This window comes from Sphaeramia orbicularis, chromosome 5 (assembly GCF_902148855.1).
Source record: "Sphaeramia orbicularis chromosome 5, fSphaOr1.1, whole genome shotgun sequence".
NCBI lineage: Eukaryota > Metazoa > Chordata > Actinopteri > Kurtiformes > Apogonidae > Sphaeramia > Sphaeramia orbicularis.
The window spans coordinates 43,929,664-43,944,656 of NC_043961.1; the positions used below are offsets into that span (position 1 = coordinate 43,929,664).

General features: G+C 42.6%; 2 protein-coding genes across 4 annotated transcripts in view; one reads left to right on the forward strand and one right to left on the reverse strand.

Annotated features, from left to right (window-relative positions):
• The window catches only part of cenpp (centromere protein P), a 375,236-nt gene that overhangs the window by 312,993 nt on the left and 47,250 nt on the right, over positions 1-14,993 (forward strand). For both annotated transcript variants that reach the window (XM_030133511.1, XM_030133512.1), the window contains exons 7-8: positions 11,077-11,156; positions 11,273-11,364. In XM_030133511.1, coding sequence (XP_029989371.1) covers positions 11,077-11,156; positions 11,273-11,364 — 172 coding nt within the window. The remainder of the gene's footprint in view (positions 1-11,076; positions 11,157-11,272; positions 11,365-14,993) is intronic.
• The window catches only part of ecm2 (extracellular matrix protein 2, female organ and adipocyte specific), an 83,334-nt gene that overhangs the window by 51,654 nt on the left and 16,687 nt on the right, over positions 1-14,993 (reverse strand). For both annotated transcript variants that reach the window (XM_030133495.1, XM_030133494.1), the window contains exon 2: positions 1,598-1,759. The gene's annotated coding sequence lies outside the window, so the exon portion shown is untranslated. The remainder of the gene's footprint in view (positions 1-1,597; positions 1,760-14,993) is intronic.

Genomic DNA, 14,993 nt, shown 5'->3' on the forward strand with positions numbered 1-14,993 from the left:
CTGCATATGGATCTGATCAAGCAAAAGTAAACATCAACATGAAAAAGTAAATTTGCACACATCATTTATCAAGTGGGCTCATTTTTTAGCTAAAGCTAAAAGCTTTAAAGCTTTAAAGCTATTTTATGGAACTTTTATCTTTTTTAAACTACCACTTACACAGTACAGGAGAAGTTCCGAATCTTCTGCTAGGCTGCTTTAAATCAACAAAAAAACATGCAAAGGACTGTTTATTACTTTGAGAAATTAAAATTGTAAATGATGAAGTTTATGAAATCATACACTGGTCACATTTAAAAAGACTGTGAACTGTTACAGACAAATTACTCTTTATTTGTAATTTACCTATATCAGTATGGACCACCACAAGTTGAAATAACACTGTGTTAGTATTAAATACTTTAAATAAAGCATTGTGATTATATCTGGCTTGTTTTAAAAATAAGTCAACATTTTGGGTGATGCATACATAAAAAGTCATCCACTTGTTACAATGGCAGCCTGTCCATGTGTTACCACATCCTCATGTCAATAAAACAAAGACTTTTCAATATTTCACTCCAAAATTTATTTTCAGCATAGTTGAACGTATCTAAAGGTTTTTTCCTACTTGGTATTAATTTCTGTCAAGAACTGCATGTTTTGAATGTTTGCGTAAAGCTTTAAAAAATTGATGTCTGTTTCAAGTCCACGTGTTACTGAGCAGTAGTTTGACATTTTTCACCCAAAAATGTTATCTTCCCAAACTTTGTTATACATGATGTTAAAGTGCTTATAAAAATGAACTCAAGTATGCATAATACATGCATATAAGCTACTCTGCTTACATGACAGAGACTGTTGAAAATGAAATGTGTCCACGTGTTACTGCTTGATCAGACCCATGTGCTTCATATGATGGTTGGAGTAAATGTGTTCTCTCTGACCATGTTTGTCCCATATGGGTGACAAATAGGTGATCATTAATCAAAGACATTGTAACAGATGTTCCGATCTTTCCATGTGAGAAATATCTGAGGTCCACTGATGATGGATTTTTAAAAACCAATATAATAACAATAGTGTCCAACAGGAAGAAGCTGATTCAATGAGTTAATCACCACCATGTAAAATCAAGGTGCGTTCACTTGAAATATGACAATAAACTTACATTGAACTTCTCTAAGACTTAATGGAGACTTAATAGATTTTTTAAAATTAGTCCTGTTTATCTCCATGTTGCAGATTTTACTCATTTGTAAATTTCATCAAAAGGTTGATTTAATGTTCATCCAAACAAGAAAACATGTTACACCTACTCATAGTATTGGTTTGTGTTTCAATTTCTGTTTGAGTGGCATTCAAATTTTTAACTTGTCCTAAACTGTACAACTGTGGTGCTATTAGTTTAGATGTGAATCATTCACTCTGTTTGAATCTACATAAAAGCAGGAATAGTTTCACCTGATGAAGCAGAAAGCACAGACAGAGCAGAGGAAAGAACAACCTGTGGTTAGAATAAAGCCTGTTAAGTCAATCACCAGCAGACGTCTGGTGTATATGAGGTGACACTTGGAGGAGGAGCCATAGACAGACAGTAATGGAGACACTACTTTACCAACAGTTCCAAGGCACTTTGAGGAAGTTCAGCCCAAATTCTTCCCCCCTCTTTTCCTCTGGTCCTCCTCTTCTGTTTTTGTTGAAGTTCTCAGCGTTCTCAGTGTCCGTTGTGTTTCTCAGAGTTAACAGGAGGATTTTTCCTTCAGAGACAAAAGCAGAGCTAGAGAGAGCGAGAGAGAGAGAGAGAGAGAGAGAGAGAGAGAGAGAGAGAGAGAGAGAGAGAGAGAGAGAGAGAGAGAGAGACTGGTCTGTTGATCTGTCTGTCTGCCAACAGGCTCCAGGATATTAGACAGATGAGGAGGAGGCTGGAGTCTGTTGATCTGTTTGTCTGCCAACAGGCTCCAGTATATTAAACAGATGAGGAGGAGGCTGGAGCACATGCACTAGGTAGAGTAATTTCATCACTGTTCATTTGATGAATACCAAGGGATTCCCAATTATTCCGTCTTGTGAATACATCATGTTGAAGTCGATGTGGGAACCTTTCATTCATGTGTGTCTACAGTGTGTTCACACCTGCTCATTCTATTGTCAAGTAAACTGCATAATCTATAACCTCAAACACCGTGGACACTTTCATTACCTCTTGAACTTGATAGATTTGAGATCTTTCTTTGCAAATTTAATTCACTGTGAAATGGAAGACTCACTGGATTGGAAAATGGATCATGGTTTAGTTCTGCTCTGTCACCACTACAGATGCAGCATTTGTAATACATGCATGAGGGCTTTTGGAGAATTTCACTGGTCTTTAAAACACTTTCATATGATGCAGTTAGTGTGCTAAGTTTTATTGTCCTGTCAACTGAAACTCAGCGATTATAAAACAGTCCCAGTGCTTCCAGGGAACTGGACCAGACCAAGTGAATCAATCACATGTGATTAGTGAAGCGGACACACTTGGATTTATGTTGGTGTGAATAATGACTTAAACCTAAAGGCAGGGCCAGATACAGATGAATGTTCTTGACCTCTAGGGGGAAATTCACGTACAGACACAACTAAACATATATAAATGTGTGGTCAAGATTCACACTAAGAAACCTCAACAGTATCACCACTGTCCTATTCTTGCTAAATACGATTTTCTAAATTTTGAAAACCATTTGAAATATGCTAATTTCTGTTTATTCTTTAAAATTAATCATGGTGCTGCTCCTCCCCTGAGAGTTTTTGTCTCGTTGACCTCAGAAAAAAACTACTCGAGTCACACACTTGTCCTCCAGAGGAGAGTGCAGCGTCCCTAAATGTAGGACCGTTCGCAATAAATCTGCCTTTTCTTCTGTTGCTGTAAGTTACTGGAGCAGTTTGCCAACAAAGTCTCTAACCTGCACAGGATTTCAAATGTTCGCACACCTGACAAAGAAATGGATACTATCAAATCAAAATTGTACACACGGATGAATGTGGCTCCGAATGACAAGAATGCATGTTATGGCTTGAACCCATGATTGTGTGTGTGTGTGTGTGTGTGTGTGTGTGTAGGTGTAGGTGTGCGCGCGCGTGCATGTGTGCGGGTATGGGTCAGAGTAAGAGAGTGGGAGAGTGAGAGAGTGAGGGAGTCTGCATATAGAATATTAGATACAATGCATGAACAATTTTAGAGTGACTTTTTGATTGATGTGACACATATTTACCTCCGCCAAGGAGGTTATGTTTTTGCCAGGGTTTGTTTGTTTGTTTGTCTGTCCGTTAGTGTGCAACATAACTCAAAAAGTTATGGACAGATTTTGATGAAATTTTCAGGGTTTGTTGGAAATGGGATAAGGAAGAAATGATTAAATTTTGGTGGTGATCGGGGGTGGGGGGGCCCACGGGGGGGCCCATTTCCAACAAACCCTGAAAATTTCATCAAAATCTGTCCATAACTTTTTGAGTTATGTTGCACACTAACGGACAGACAAACAGACAGACAAACAAACAAACAAACCCTGGCAAAAACATAACCTCCTTGGCGTGGGGGGGGCCCACGGGGGGGGGGGGGGGGGGGGGCACTGATCAGCCTTGGCGGAGGTCTGCGCTCTCCGAGTGCTTCTAGTTAATGTTGTTTCTGTGGTAAATTAGAAATTGGTCTTGTTATTTACATACTCTAAACTCTGTCATTATCTGTTTTTTTTTACCCATCAACCTGTCCAGGTGTACTACAGGTGTAAATTATTACTTATGCTATAACCTGGCACCAAGCATCTTTTCTCTCACTCTGTCTAGGTGAATGTACTCTTGTGCACTGTCCTTGTCCAAATAAAGGCATACCAAACCGAAAGACCAGACTAAACAACAAAACTACTGCCCACTATCACCCACAATTACCTACTGTTACCCACTCCTATCCACTATTACCCACTCCTACCCACTATTACCCACTACTACCCATTATTACCCACTACTACCAATTATTACCAACTACTACCTACTATAACCCACTACTACCCAATACAACTGGCTACTACCTACTATTACACACTAATCCCCACTATTACCCACTACTACTGACTTTTACTCACTACTACTAATACCACTACTATCCATTATGACTCCCCACCATTACCTGCTATTACTCACTATTACTCATTACTACCCACTATTACCCACTACTCCCCACTATTATCCACTATTACACACTACTCCCCACTACACCCCACTATTACCCTCTACGCCCCACTACTCCCCACTACACCCCACTACTCCCCACTATTACCCACTAGGGCATTAATTGAAAAATTGGTTTGTCGAAGCGTTGACGTCTGTGGCACAAGTTGACGTTACTTTGGAGGAGTCAACTAGTCATGTGTTATTCTCTCTCTCCCTTCCATCACCTGACAGCGCACGAGCCGTCATTCAGCACATGTCGATACTCTCATCTTTCTACATGAAAACATGGAGCGCAGTGTGCAATGAGTGATAGTGATGTGCGGATCAGCAGACCCGGCTCAGGTTGTTGCGGGTCCAAAAAATGTCACTTTATTTGTGGGATAGGTCAAAAAATTCCACAAAGTGGCTTAAAAAAAAGAAGACCCATGCATCACTAGCGCAAGGCCAAGACTGAAGGAAGAAGATGGCTCAGAGTAGGATTACTAAACTGACTGTGATCTAGAAAAACTACGGTCTCAGTAATGTTCTGTGAACCACACAAGCACCACCAATATTGAATAATCATTTGGACAGCCAGTGTGTTTGGATTATTCTGTTCATTTATTTCATGAAGACAATGCGCTCTTTTCTCTAACATGCTGTGCAGCTTTTCTGCCACTGTCTTAACTTTTTCCCATTTTATGTTCAGTTAAATTTAAAAGATAATTCAAGGTGTTAGCCTATGTTTTGTTTGGTTAAATGTCTGAGAAGAACTGTTGATGCTTGTGTCTTACTTTTTTATTCTGCTCTTTACTGTACATTGTTAATGTTACAGTGAACGTTTGTACAAGTTGCTTATTGTTGAACGGCTGTGTGTCTGTGCTGTTCCTCTGCTGTCAATGTGATGACGTCATCATACGACAAGTCGACTTGACTTCGACTTTATTGACAAATAAGTCGATCTGAAAAAAATCTGAAGACACTAATGCCCAATTACCCACTCCTCCCCACCATTACCCACTATTACCCACTATTATACTCACTACTCCCCACTATTGTCCACTATTACCCACTACTCCACACTATTCCCCACTACTCCCCACAATTACCCACTATTACCAAATGCTCCCCACTATTACCCACCACTCCCCACTTTTACTCACTATTACCTATTACACCCCACTACTACCCATTAGTACCCGCTACTCTCCACTATTATGTGCTATTACCCACTATTACTCACTACTACCCATTATTACCCAGTGTTCTCCTGGGTGACTTCAATGCCCATGTGGGCAACAACAGTGAGACCTGGAGGGGGGTGATGGGGAGGAATGGCTTCTCCGATCTAAACCTGAGTGGTGTTTTGTTATTTGACTTCTGTGGTAGTCACAGTTTGTCCATAACAAACACCATGTTCGAACACAGGGATGTCCATAAGTGCACGTGGCACCAGGACACCCTAGGCCGGAGATCGATGATCGACTTTATTGTCGTGTCATCAGACCTCCGGCCGCGTGTTTTGGACACTTGGGTGAAGAGAGGGGCAGAGCTGTCAACAGATCACCACCTGGTGGTGAGTTGGATCCACTGAAGCCGGACAGACTCAGCAGGCCCAAACATGTTGTGAGGGTCTGTTGGGAACTTCTGGCAGAGCCCGATGTCAGCACGGTCTTCAACTCCCACCTCTGAGAGAGCTTCTCCCAGATCCCGGGGGGTGGTTGGGGACATTGAGTCTGAGTGGATCATGTTCTCCACCTCCATTGTTGAAGCGACTGCTCGGAGCTGTGGTTGCAAGGTCTCCGGTGCCTGTTGTTGCGGCAATCCCCGAATCCAGTGGTGGACCCCGGAAGTAAGGGATGCCGTCAAGCTGAAGAAGGAGTCTTATCGAGCCTTGATGGCTCATGGGACTCTCGAGGCAGCTGATGGGTACCGGCAGGCCAGGCGTGTCGCAGCCCGAGCGGTTGTGGAGGCAAAAATTCGGGTCTGGGTGGAGTTTGGAGAGGTCATGCAGGAGGACTATCGGTCGGCCACGAGGAAATTCTGGCAAACCGTCCAGCGCCTCAGGAGGGGAAAGCATTGCACTACCAACACTGTTTACAGTGGAAGTGGGGAGCTGCTGACCTCGACTGAGGATGCTGTCGGACGGTGGAGGGAATACTTTGAGGATCTCCTCAATCCCACTGACACGTCTTCCATGGAGGAAGCAGAGACTGAGGTCTCAGAGGTGGACTCGTCCATCACCCAAGCTGAAGTCACTGAGATGGTTGGCAAGCTCCTTGGTAGCAGGGCACCGGGGGGGGATGAGATTCATCCTGAGTACCTTAAGTCTCTGGATGTGGAGGGGCTGTCTTGGTTGACACATCTCTGTAACATCGTGTGGCAGTCGGGGACAGTACCTCTGGATTGGCAGACCGGGGTGGTGGTCCCGCTTTTTAAGAAGGGGGACCGGAGGATGTGCTTCAACCACAGGGGGATTACACCCCTCAGCCTCCCGGGGAAAGTCTGTTCCAGGGTACTGGAGAGGAGGATCCGACCGATAGTCGAACCTCGGATCCAGGAGGAACAATGCGGTTTTCGTCCCGGTCGCGGGACACTGGACCAGCTCTACACTCTCCATTGGGTGCTCAAGGGTTCATGGGAGTTCGCCCAACCGGTCCACGTGTTTTGTGGATCTGGAGAAGGCATTTGACCGTGTCCCTCGTGATATCCTGTGGGGGGTGGTTCGGGAGTTTGGGGTCCGGGGCCCTCTGCTAAGGGCAGTCCGGTCCTTGTATGACCGAAGCAGGAGCTTGGTTCGCATTGCCGGCAGTAAGTCAGACCTGTTCCAGGTGCATGTTGGACTCCGGCAGGGCTGCCCTTTGTCACTGGTTCTGTTCATACTTTTTATGGACAGAATTTCTAGGTGCAGCCAGGGGCCGGAGGTGGTCTGGTTTTGGGACCGCAGGATTTCATCTCTGCTTTTTGCAGATGACGTTGTCCTGTTGGCCTCATCAAACCTGGACCTTCAGCGTGCCCTGGGGCGGTTTGCAGCTGAGTGTGAAGTGAGTGGGATGAGGATCAGCACCTCCAAATCTGAGGCCATGGTTCTTGACTGGAAAAAGGTGGTTTTCCCTCTCTGGGTCGGTGGAGAGTCTTTGCCCCAAGTGGAGGAGTTCAAGTATCTTGGGGTGTTGTTCACAAGTGAGGGAAGGATGGAGCGTGAGATTGACACACGGATTGGTGCAGTGTCTGCAGTGATGCGGTCGCTGTATCGGTTGATTGTGGTGAAGAAGGAGCTGAGCCGAAAGGCAAAGCTCTCGATTTACCGGTCAATCTACGTTCCTACCCTCACCTATGGTCATATGAGCTTTGGGTCATGACCGAAAGGACAAGATCCTGGATACAAGCAATTGAAATGAGTTTCCTCTGTAGGGTGGCTGGGCGCACCCTTAGGGATAGGCTGAGGAGCTCAGTCACCAGGGAGGAGCTTGGAGTAGAACCGCTGCTCCTCCACATCGAGAGGGACTAGCTGAGGTGGCTCGGGCATCTGTTTCGGATGCCTCCTGGATGCCTCCCTGGGGAGGTGTTCTGGGCATGTCCCACTGGGAGGAGACCTTGGGGAAGACCTAGGACACGTTGGAGAGACTATGTTTCTCGGCTGGCCAGGGAACATCTCAAGGTCCCCCCGGAAGAGCTGGAGGAGGTGTCTGGGGAGAGAGAAGTCTGGGCATCCCTGCTTAGACTGTTACCCCCCTGACTCCCCGGATAAAGCGGAAGATGATGGATGGCTGGATGGATACCCTCTACTCCCCAGTTTTACTCACTATTACTGATTACACCCCACTACTACCCATTATTACCCACTACTCCCCACATTTGCCCACTATTACCCACTATTACCCACTATTGCCCACTACTACCCTCCCCAAAGTTACCCACTATTACCCACTACTAAGTAATACGACCCACTATTACCCACTACTCCCAACAATTACCCACTACTCCCCAGTATTACCCACTACACCCAACTACTATGCACTAATACCCATTACTCCCCACTACTTCCCACTATTACCCACGACTACCCACTGTTACCAACTATGACCTTCTACTCCCCACTATTACCCACTATTGCCTACTACACCCCTCTATTACCCTCTACTCCCCACTATTACCCACTACAACCCATTATTACCCACTACTCCCCACTATAACATGCTATTACCCACTATTACCGACTACTCCCCACTATTACCCACTACTACCCACTATTACCCACTAGTCCCCAAAGATATCCACTATTACCCACGGCTACGTAATATGACCGACTATTACCCACTACTCCTAACAGTTACCCACTACTCCCCAGTATTACCCACTGCACCCAACTACTGCGCACTATTACCCTCTACTCCCCACTATTACCCACTGTTACCCACTACACCCCACTACTACCCATTATTACCCACTATTTCCCACTTTTACTCACTATTACCGATTATACCCCATTACTACCCATTATTACCCACTACTCCCCACTATTACCCACTATTGCCCTCTACTACCCACTATTACCCACTACTACCCACTATTACCCACTATTGCCCACTACTACCCACTATTACCCACTACTACCCACTATAACCCACTACTCCCCACCATTACCCACTATTTCCCACTACTCCAGACAATTTACCCACTACACCCAACTACTATGCACTATTAACTACTACTCCCCAATACTCCCCACTATTATCCACTACTACCTACTATTACCCACGACACCCCACTATTACCCACAACTCCACACTTTTACTCTCTGTTATCAAATACACCCCACTACTACTCATTATTACCTACTGATCCCGACTATTTCCTGTTATTACCCACAATTACTCACTACGACCCATTATTACCTACTACTCCCCGCTATTATCCCCACTGTTACCTACTACTCCTCACTATTACCCACTATTACATACTACAGCCCACAACTCCACTATTACATATTTTATTAGTAGTATTTTCTTCTACTACGTACAATTACCCACTATTATCCCCACTATTCCCAACTATTACTCAAAGTTACCCACTAATACCCCTATTACCCACTACTACTCACTACTTCCCACTTTTACCTACTAATCCCCACTACTACCTACTATTACCCACTACTCCCTACTCTTACCCACTACTTCCCATTATTATCCACTACTACCCACCACTACCCAATTTTACCCACTGCTCCCTACTATTACACACTACTACTCACTATTACCCACAATTTCCCACTACCACCCACTATTACACAATACTACCCACTACACCCCACAACTATGCACTATTACACACTACTCCCCACTACTCCCCACTCAGGGCTTAAAATTAACACCCGCCAAGTGCCAATGGCGGGTAAAAAAATTTGTTCGGTGAAAAAACAAAAACACACATGCCAGTGGCAGATGGAAAATTTTTAATTGTATCTGAGTTTTTATTTTCATACATTCAACCATTTCTGACGGATCATTCTAAGCACATTGCTGAAACAGACTCAGACATGTCTGAGTTAGGCTGGTGATATCTGACCCGGTGCCATAGATGATACGTTCACCAAGTTAATATTCCCCACTATTACCCACTGTTCCCCACTATTACCCACTACTACCTACTATTACCCACGACTCCCCACTTTTACCCACTACTCCCCACTTTTACTCATCATTACCAATTACACCCCACTATTACCCAATACTACCCACTTTTACCCACTAGTCACCAGTACTCCCCACTATAACCCATTATTACCCACTATTACCTACGACTCCCAACTATTATCTACTACTTCCCACTTTTACTTACTATCATCAAATTATACTCCACTACTCCCCACTGTTACCCAATATTACCAAATTCACCCCACTACTAACCACTATTACCCATTACTCCACACTGTTACCCACTATTACACACTGCTACCCACTATTACCCACTAATGCCCACTATTACCCACTAGTACTCACTACTACCCACTATTACCCACTGCCCCCATGTATTACTCAGTACACCCCACTACTCCCCACTATTACCTACTACTCCCCACTATTACCCACTACTACCCACTATTACTCACTACTATACACTTACTGCCCACAATTATCCATTATTGCCCACTACTCCCCACTATTTCTCGCTATGACCCACTATTAATCACTACTACCCAACAATCTCGTTAAACAAATTACAAACAACACTAGCACTGGACCAAAGCCCAGAAAGTTCACTTCATAACATTGACATCTTACAAACATCAGCAGCAGTGAGAACATGTATGTGGCGTATAACTGCATGTTGTCAGTCGGTGGTGCTATGACTACATTAAATATTGTTGTGTTCAGAAAAGGACAAGCCTGTCATATTTGTCAACGATGATGTAAAATATATATTATATATTAGACTTCTGTTAGATTTATGTTAGACTTGTTAGATTTATATTAGACTCATGTTACATTTATGTTCAAATTATGTTAGATTTATATTAGACTTATGTTACATTTATGTTAGACTTATGCTAGATTTGTGTTTGACTTATATTAGGATTATGTTACACATGTTTAGATTTATATTAGACTTATGTTAGATTCATGTTGGATTTATATTAAACTTATGTTACATTTAAATTAGAGTTATGCTAGATTTATATTAAAGTTATGTTAGATTTATGTTGGACTTATGCTAGATTTATGTTAGCTTTATATTAGACTGATGTTAAATGTATGTTAGATTTATGTTAAACTTATGTTAGATATATTATGTTAGACTCCTGTTAGATTTAATAGCCTTATATATTCTCATTTTATGATCATAAACGGTATCATTCCACATTAAAATTAAAAAGACTCATGTCACATTTTTGTGTCCCTGCAGGAAAAGTATCCGTCTATTGTTTCGCTTCCTCAAGGCTCCAGGTCAGAGGTCATGAACTTACATCACCCAAAGCTTCCTGGGTAAAAATCCCCATTTCATCCCCTGCTGTGGTTATAAACAACATGTGTCCATGTTATTGGTTGGATTGAATTTACTGGATTCAACTCAAACATATACGTTGTCTTGTTGTGTTCAGTTGCATCTTCTTGGTCCATTGGACAGTTGAAGTGGACAAAGATGGCAGTGTCTCACCAACGATCAAACTGCTGACAAAGATTCCTGAAAGAGGTGAGACGTTTTACTGGATTCTTTAAACTCAAACTTGTGATTTTATGAAACATGTTTATTGCATCAACAACTGCTGGCACAGTCATATATTAATCTGTTCTTGTAAATACAACATATATGAATTTATAAAAGGTTTCAATTACGTTACCAACATACATTAGGGCTGCACGATATTGGAAAAAAACTGACATTGCAATTTTTTTTAAACCTTGCGACATATATTGCAACATGAAAAAATACTCAGGAGGATATAATACCTGTGTGGTACCGACGTATATGGTCAAACAAATTAGTTGTGTTACCTCTTGTTGTAGCAACAGGTGCAAGGCACTGTCGACACAGAACATTTGTTTCACTATCATCATTCTTGTAGCTGAAATAATTCCAGATAACTGACGTTGCTTTTCTTTTTGGCACCAAGTCTTCATTTTCGGTGATTTTCTCTGGTTCGTTGCTCATTTTCAATATTGTTACGAGCGACGCTCTCCAAACTGATTAAGAACGATTGTGATTGGTAGATCGCTACGTGGCAGTGCGTGTCACATACCCTTGAAATTAGATGAGAACACATTGAGTTCATTTGCCTCCTACATTGCAGGACCTTCCGTGTGACTATTGTGCATACATACATCGTGATGACGACGCTCAAACAATATATTTTGCTGCTCTAATGAATTACATTTGAATACTGTTTTTTCCACAAATATTTCAAATTTTATTATTACATTAATTAAATAATTATATTGTTCTCAATAACAGTAATTTTCCAAGTGTTTAAAATGATTACTGACTCAGTTTTTCAAAGAAGTATTAAAACATTTAGTCATGAATTGAGGTTCTTACTTTAAAACCCAACCAACAAAATAAACCACAGCAGCATTCTACATTACAACTCAGTAATAACGTAGTAATACCATGGTAAAAATTTTTAAATAGTAATGTAGTAATATCATGAAATGAGTAATAACAAGTAATAACCATGAATCCAGTAATAACCAATGAAAATTCAATAAACATGTTATTATAATATTGAAATTCACCTTCTGTTCTGTTCAAACATTTTCTTTTTTACAAAACCGTACAGATGATATGTGAGACATGACTTGAATCAAGGCTGTAAAATCAATCAAAACGTTAAGGCAGGATCAGATGAGAAGATCAATCAGGTGATTCTTTGTCAAATCACTGTAATGAGTACAAAGACCTTGGTGAAGAAGAGAAAACGTCATGCAACACAACATTTATACAACCCTATATGATGGAGACTCCAAACCCCCACCCCCCGTTTTCATGACAGAACCTGATACAAATACAGAAAAATTTTATGAATCCCCAGTAAGTTAGGTAGGTGGTAGATAAATCCGACGTTAACCTAAATCAGCCACTGGGACAACGTTCAGTGTGCAGAATTTGGAGCACAGCACTCCAAACACAGAACTCACACAGAACTGAAGTCACACAGCACAATTCTGCATCTAACATTAAACTTTGCCCACCTTCTCCAGCCTCCAGTGCAAAGAACACCATAAAACAACATATAGAGTATTTAGAACAATAATTCTTATTCTATACTATCACTAATTTGTCATTTCTTCCATCAACTGCCACAATACTGTGGTAGCAAAATGCACAAAAGAATGCACTGAAGTATTCACCATTTATCACCACAGTACTGTGGCAAAAAAAAAAAGAGACAGTGGAGGGAGTGCGAAAGGATGGCTGGGCATAGCCACCATGGGGGGGGGGGGGGGGGGGAGGGGGTGTCAATGGGGCCAGTGTACTCACCCCAATTTGTGTCCAATCCACACACACAACAAAATAATCAGATTACAAGGAAAGAAAAAAAAGAAATATAAACTGTGAGGAACATGCAAGATTACCACCAACCACAAAAAAAGGAGTGTGAAGCTCAGGTGAGAAACTCCGAATCACCAGTCTCTCCACCATCAGGCGGCCACGCCGTCACCAGTCCTGCAACAGTATCATTATTATCTTGAAAAGAGGAAGCTAACAGAGTCCAATGAAAGACAGAACATTATCAAAACAAGACAAGCATACAGCAACTACAAGGTAAGGCAAACAAATGCAAACATATCACCATAACCAAAATAAAACAAACAAAACAAAACAGCAGTGGCAGTCTACCCAACAAAAGAAAGAGAAACGAAACAGAGTAAACAAACCAACATTCTGCCAAACAAATCCTACACAAGGAATATAATGTGCCCGGACTTAAAAACCCTCGGCCCTCAGTCCCCACCGATGCTCCACACATGCGGCCTGACAGATGGGTGGACAGATGGACAATGAATCGATGATAAAGCCCCACAGCAAAGGCCGGAGGTAAAAAATGCCACTTCACCTTATGTCACACTCTAGGCTCACATGGTGCAGCTCTACACATGGGAGCGGAGGTCATATGAATACAGTGACGGGACCTAAAGACACCAAACTAAACATAAGTGAACATAAACACATAGGGACACCCAGCAATAATATATAAAACACGCATCTACCACAGAATGACATCTAATAACTAAACCCCGAAGGAGCCGTAATGAGGACGCAGCAGCAGCACCAGAGAGAAGCATATGACACTTGCCTGTGGGCCTATATGCTAATCGCAATTTAGTAATGTGGAAGTGGGCAGGGTAAACATCCCTAAAGTGTCCAGCTGCGAACAACCTTCCTGGTGGTCACATATATAACTAGAAAAGCACTCGGAGAGTGCAGACCTGCGCCAAGGCAGATCACCCCCCCCCCCCAATCACCACCAAAATTTTATCATTTGTTCCTTGTGCCAGTATCAATATTTCTCAATAAATTTCATCCAAATCCATCCATAACTTTTTGAGTTATCTTGCTAACAGACAAACAGACAGACAAGCAGACAAATCCTGATGAAAACATCACCTCCACCGTTCCTTGGCGGAGGTAATAACATGTATACATATACCAACTAAGTGGATGTTATTTGGGGATTTAATTTTGTACTTACTAGCACTACAGACGTGTCATCTTGCCTTCAACCAGGACAACCAGAGTAAATTCCTCCCATTGTGAGAAGCCAACTCCTGCTATTTAGTGAACTCCTGCATAATGGCCACACCAGAGTCGCCTCCAAAAGTGAGGAAAGACAAACATCTCCATTCACCTGAGGCCTTGCTCAAATAGCAGTAATCCTACTCCTCGCTGGTGGTGTGGAATTAAATCTCGGACCGCAACCAATTCACTCACCCCTGAATCCAGAACTTTCAAACTCAACATTAGCACAAGCTAACGGAGCTAGCAGGCTACAGCAACTAGCCAGTCAACTCTTCCCCCACTTCAACCAGAGCTGGGGCTAACTACCAACCTAGATAGCAGGAGACTCAATGCTACATGGTTCCACCTGCTTCACCGGACTTCCCTGGGGCCTCATGTACAGGGTGAGTCAGAAAAAAATGCTCTTTCCATTTAAAGAAATTGTACTGCTAAAACGGAAACACTGATTTTTCTTTTGACCATACAGTCATATTGATGTGGTTATTGAGCATGTCTGGTGATGTATGTAATGGGGCTAGTACAAAGGCTGAACCCAAATGCAAGACCAGAACGCAGATGACCAATTGAGAGTGTTTATTAAACAC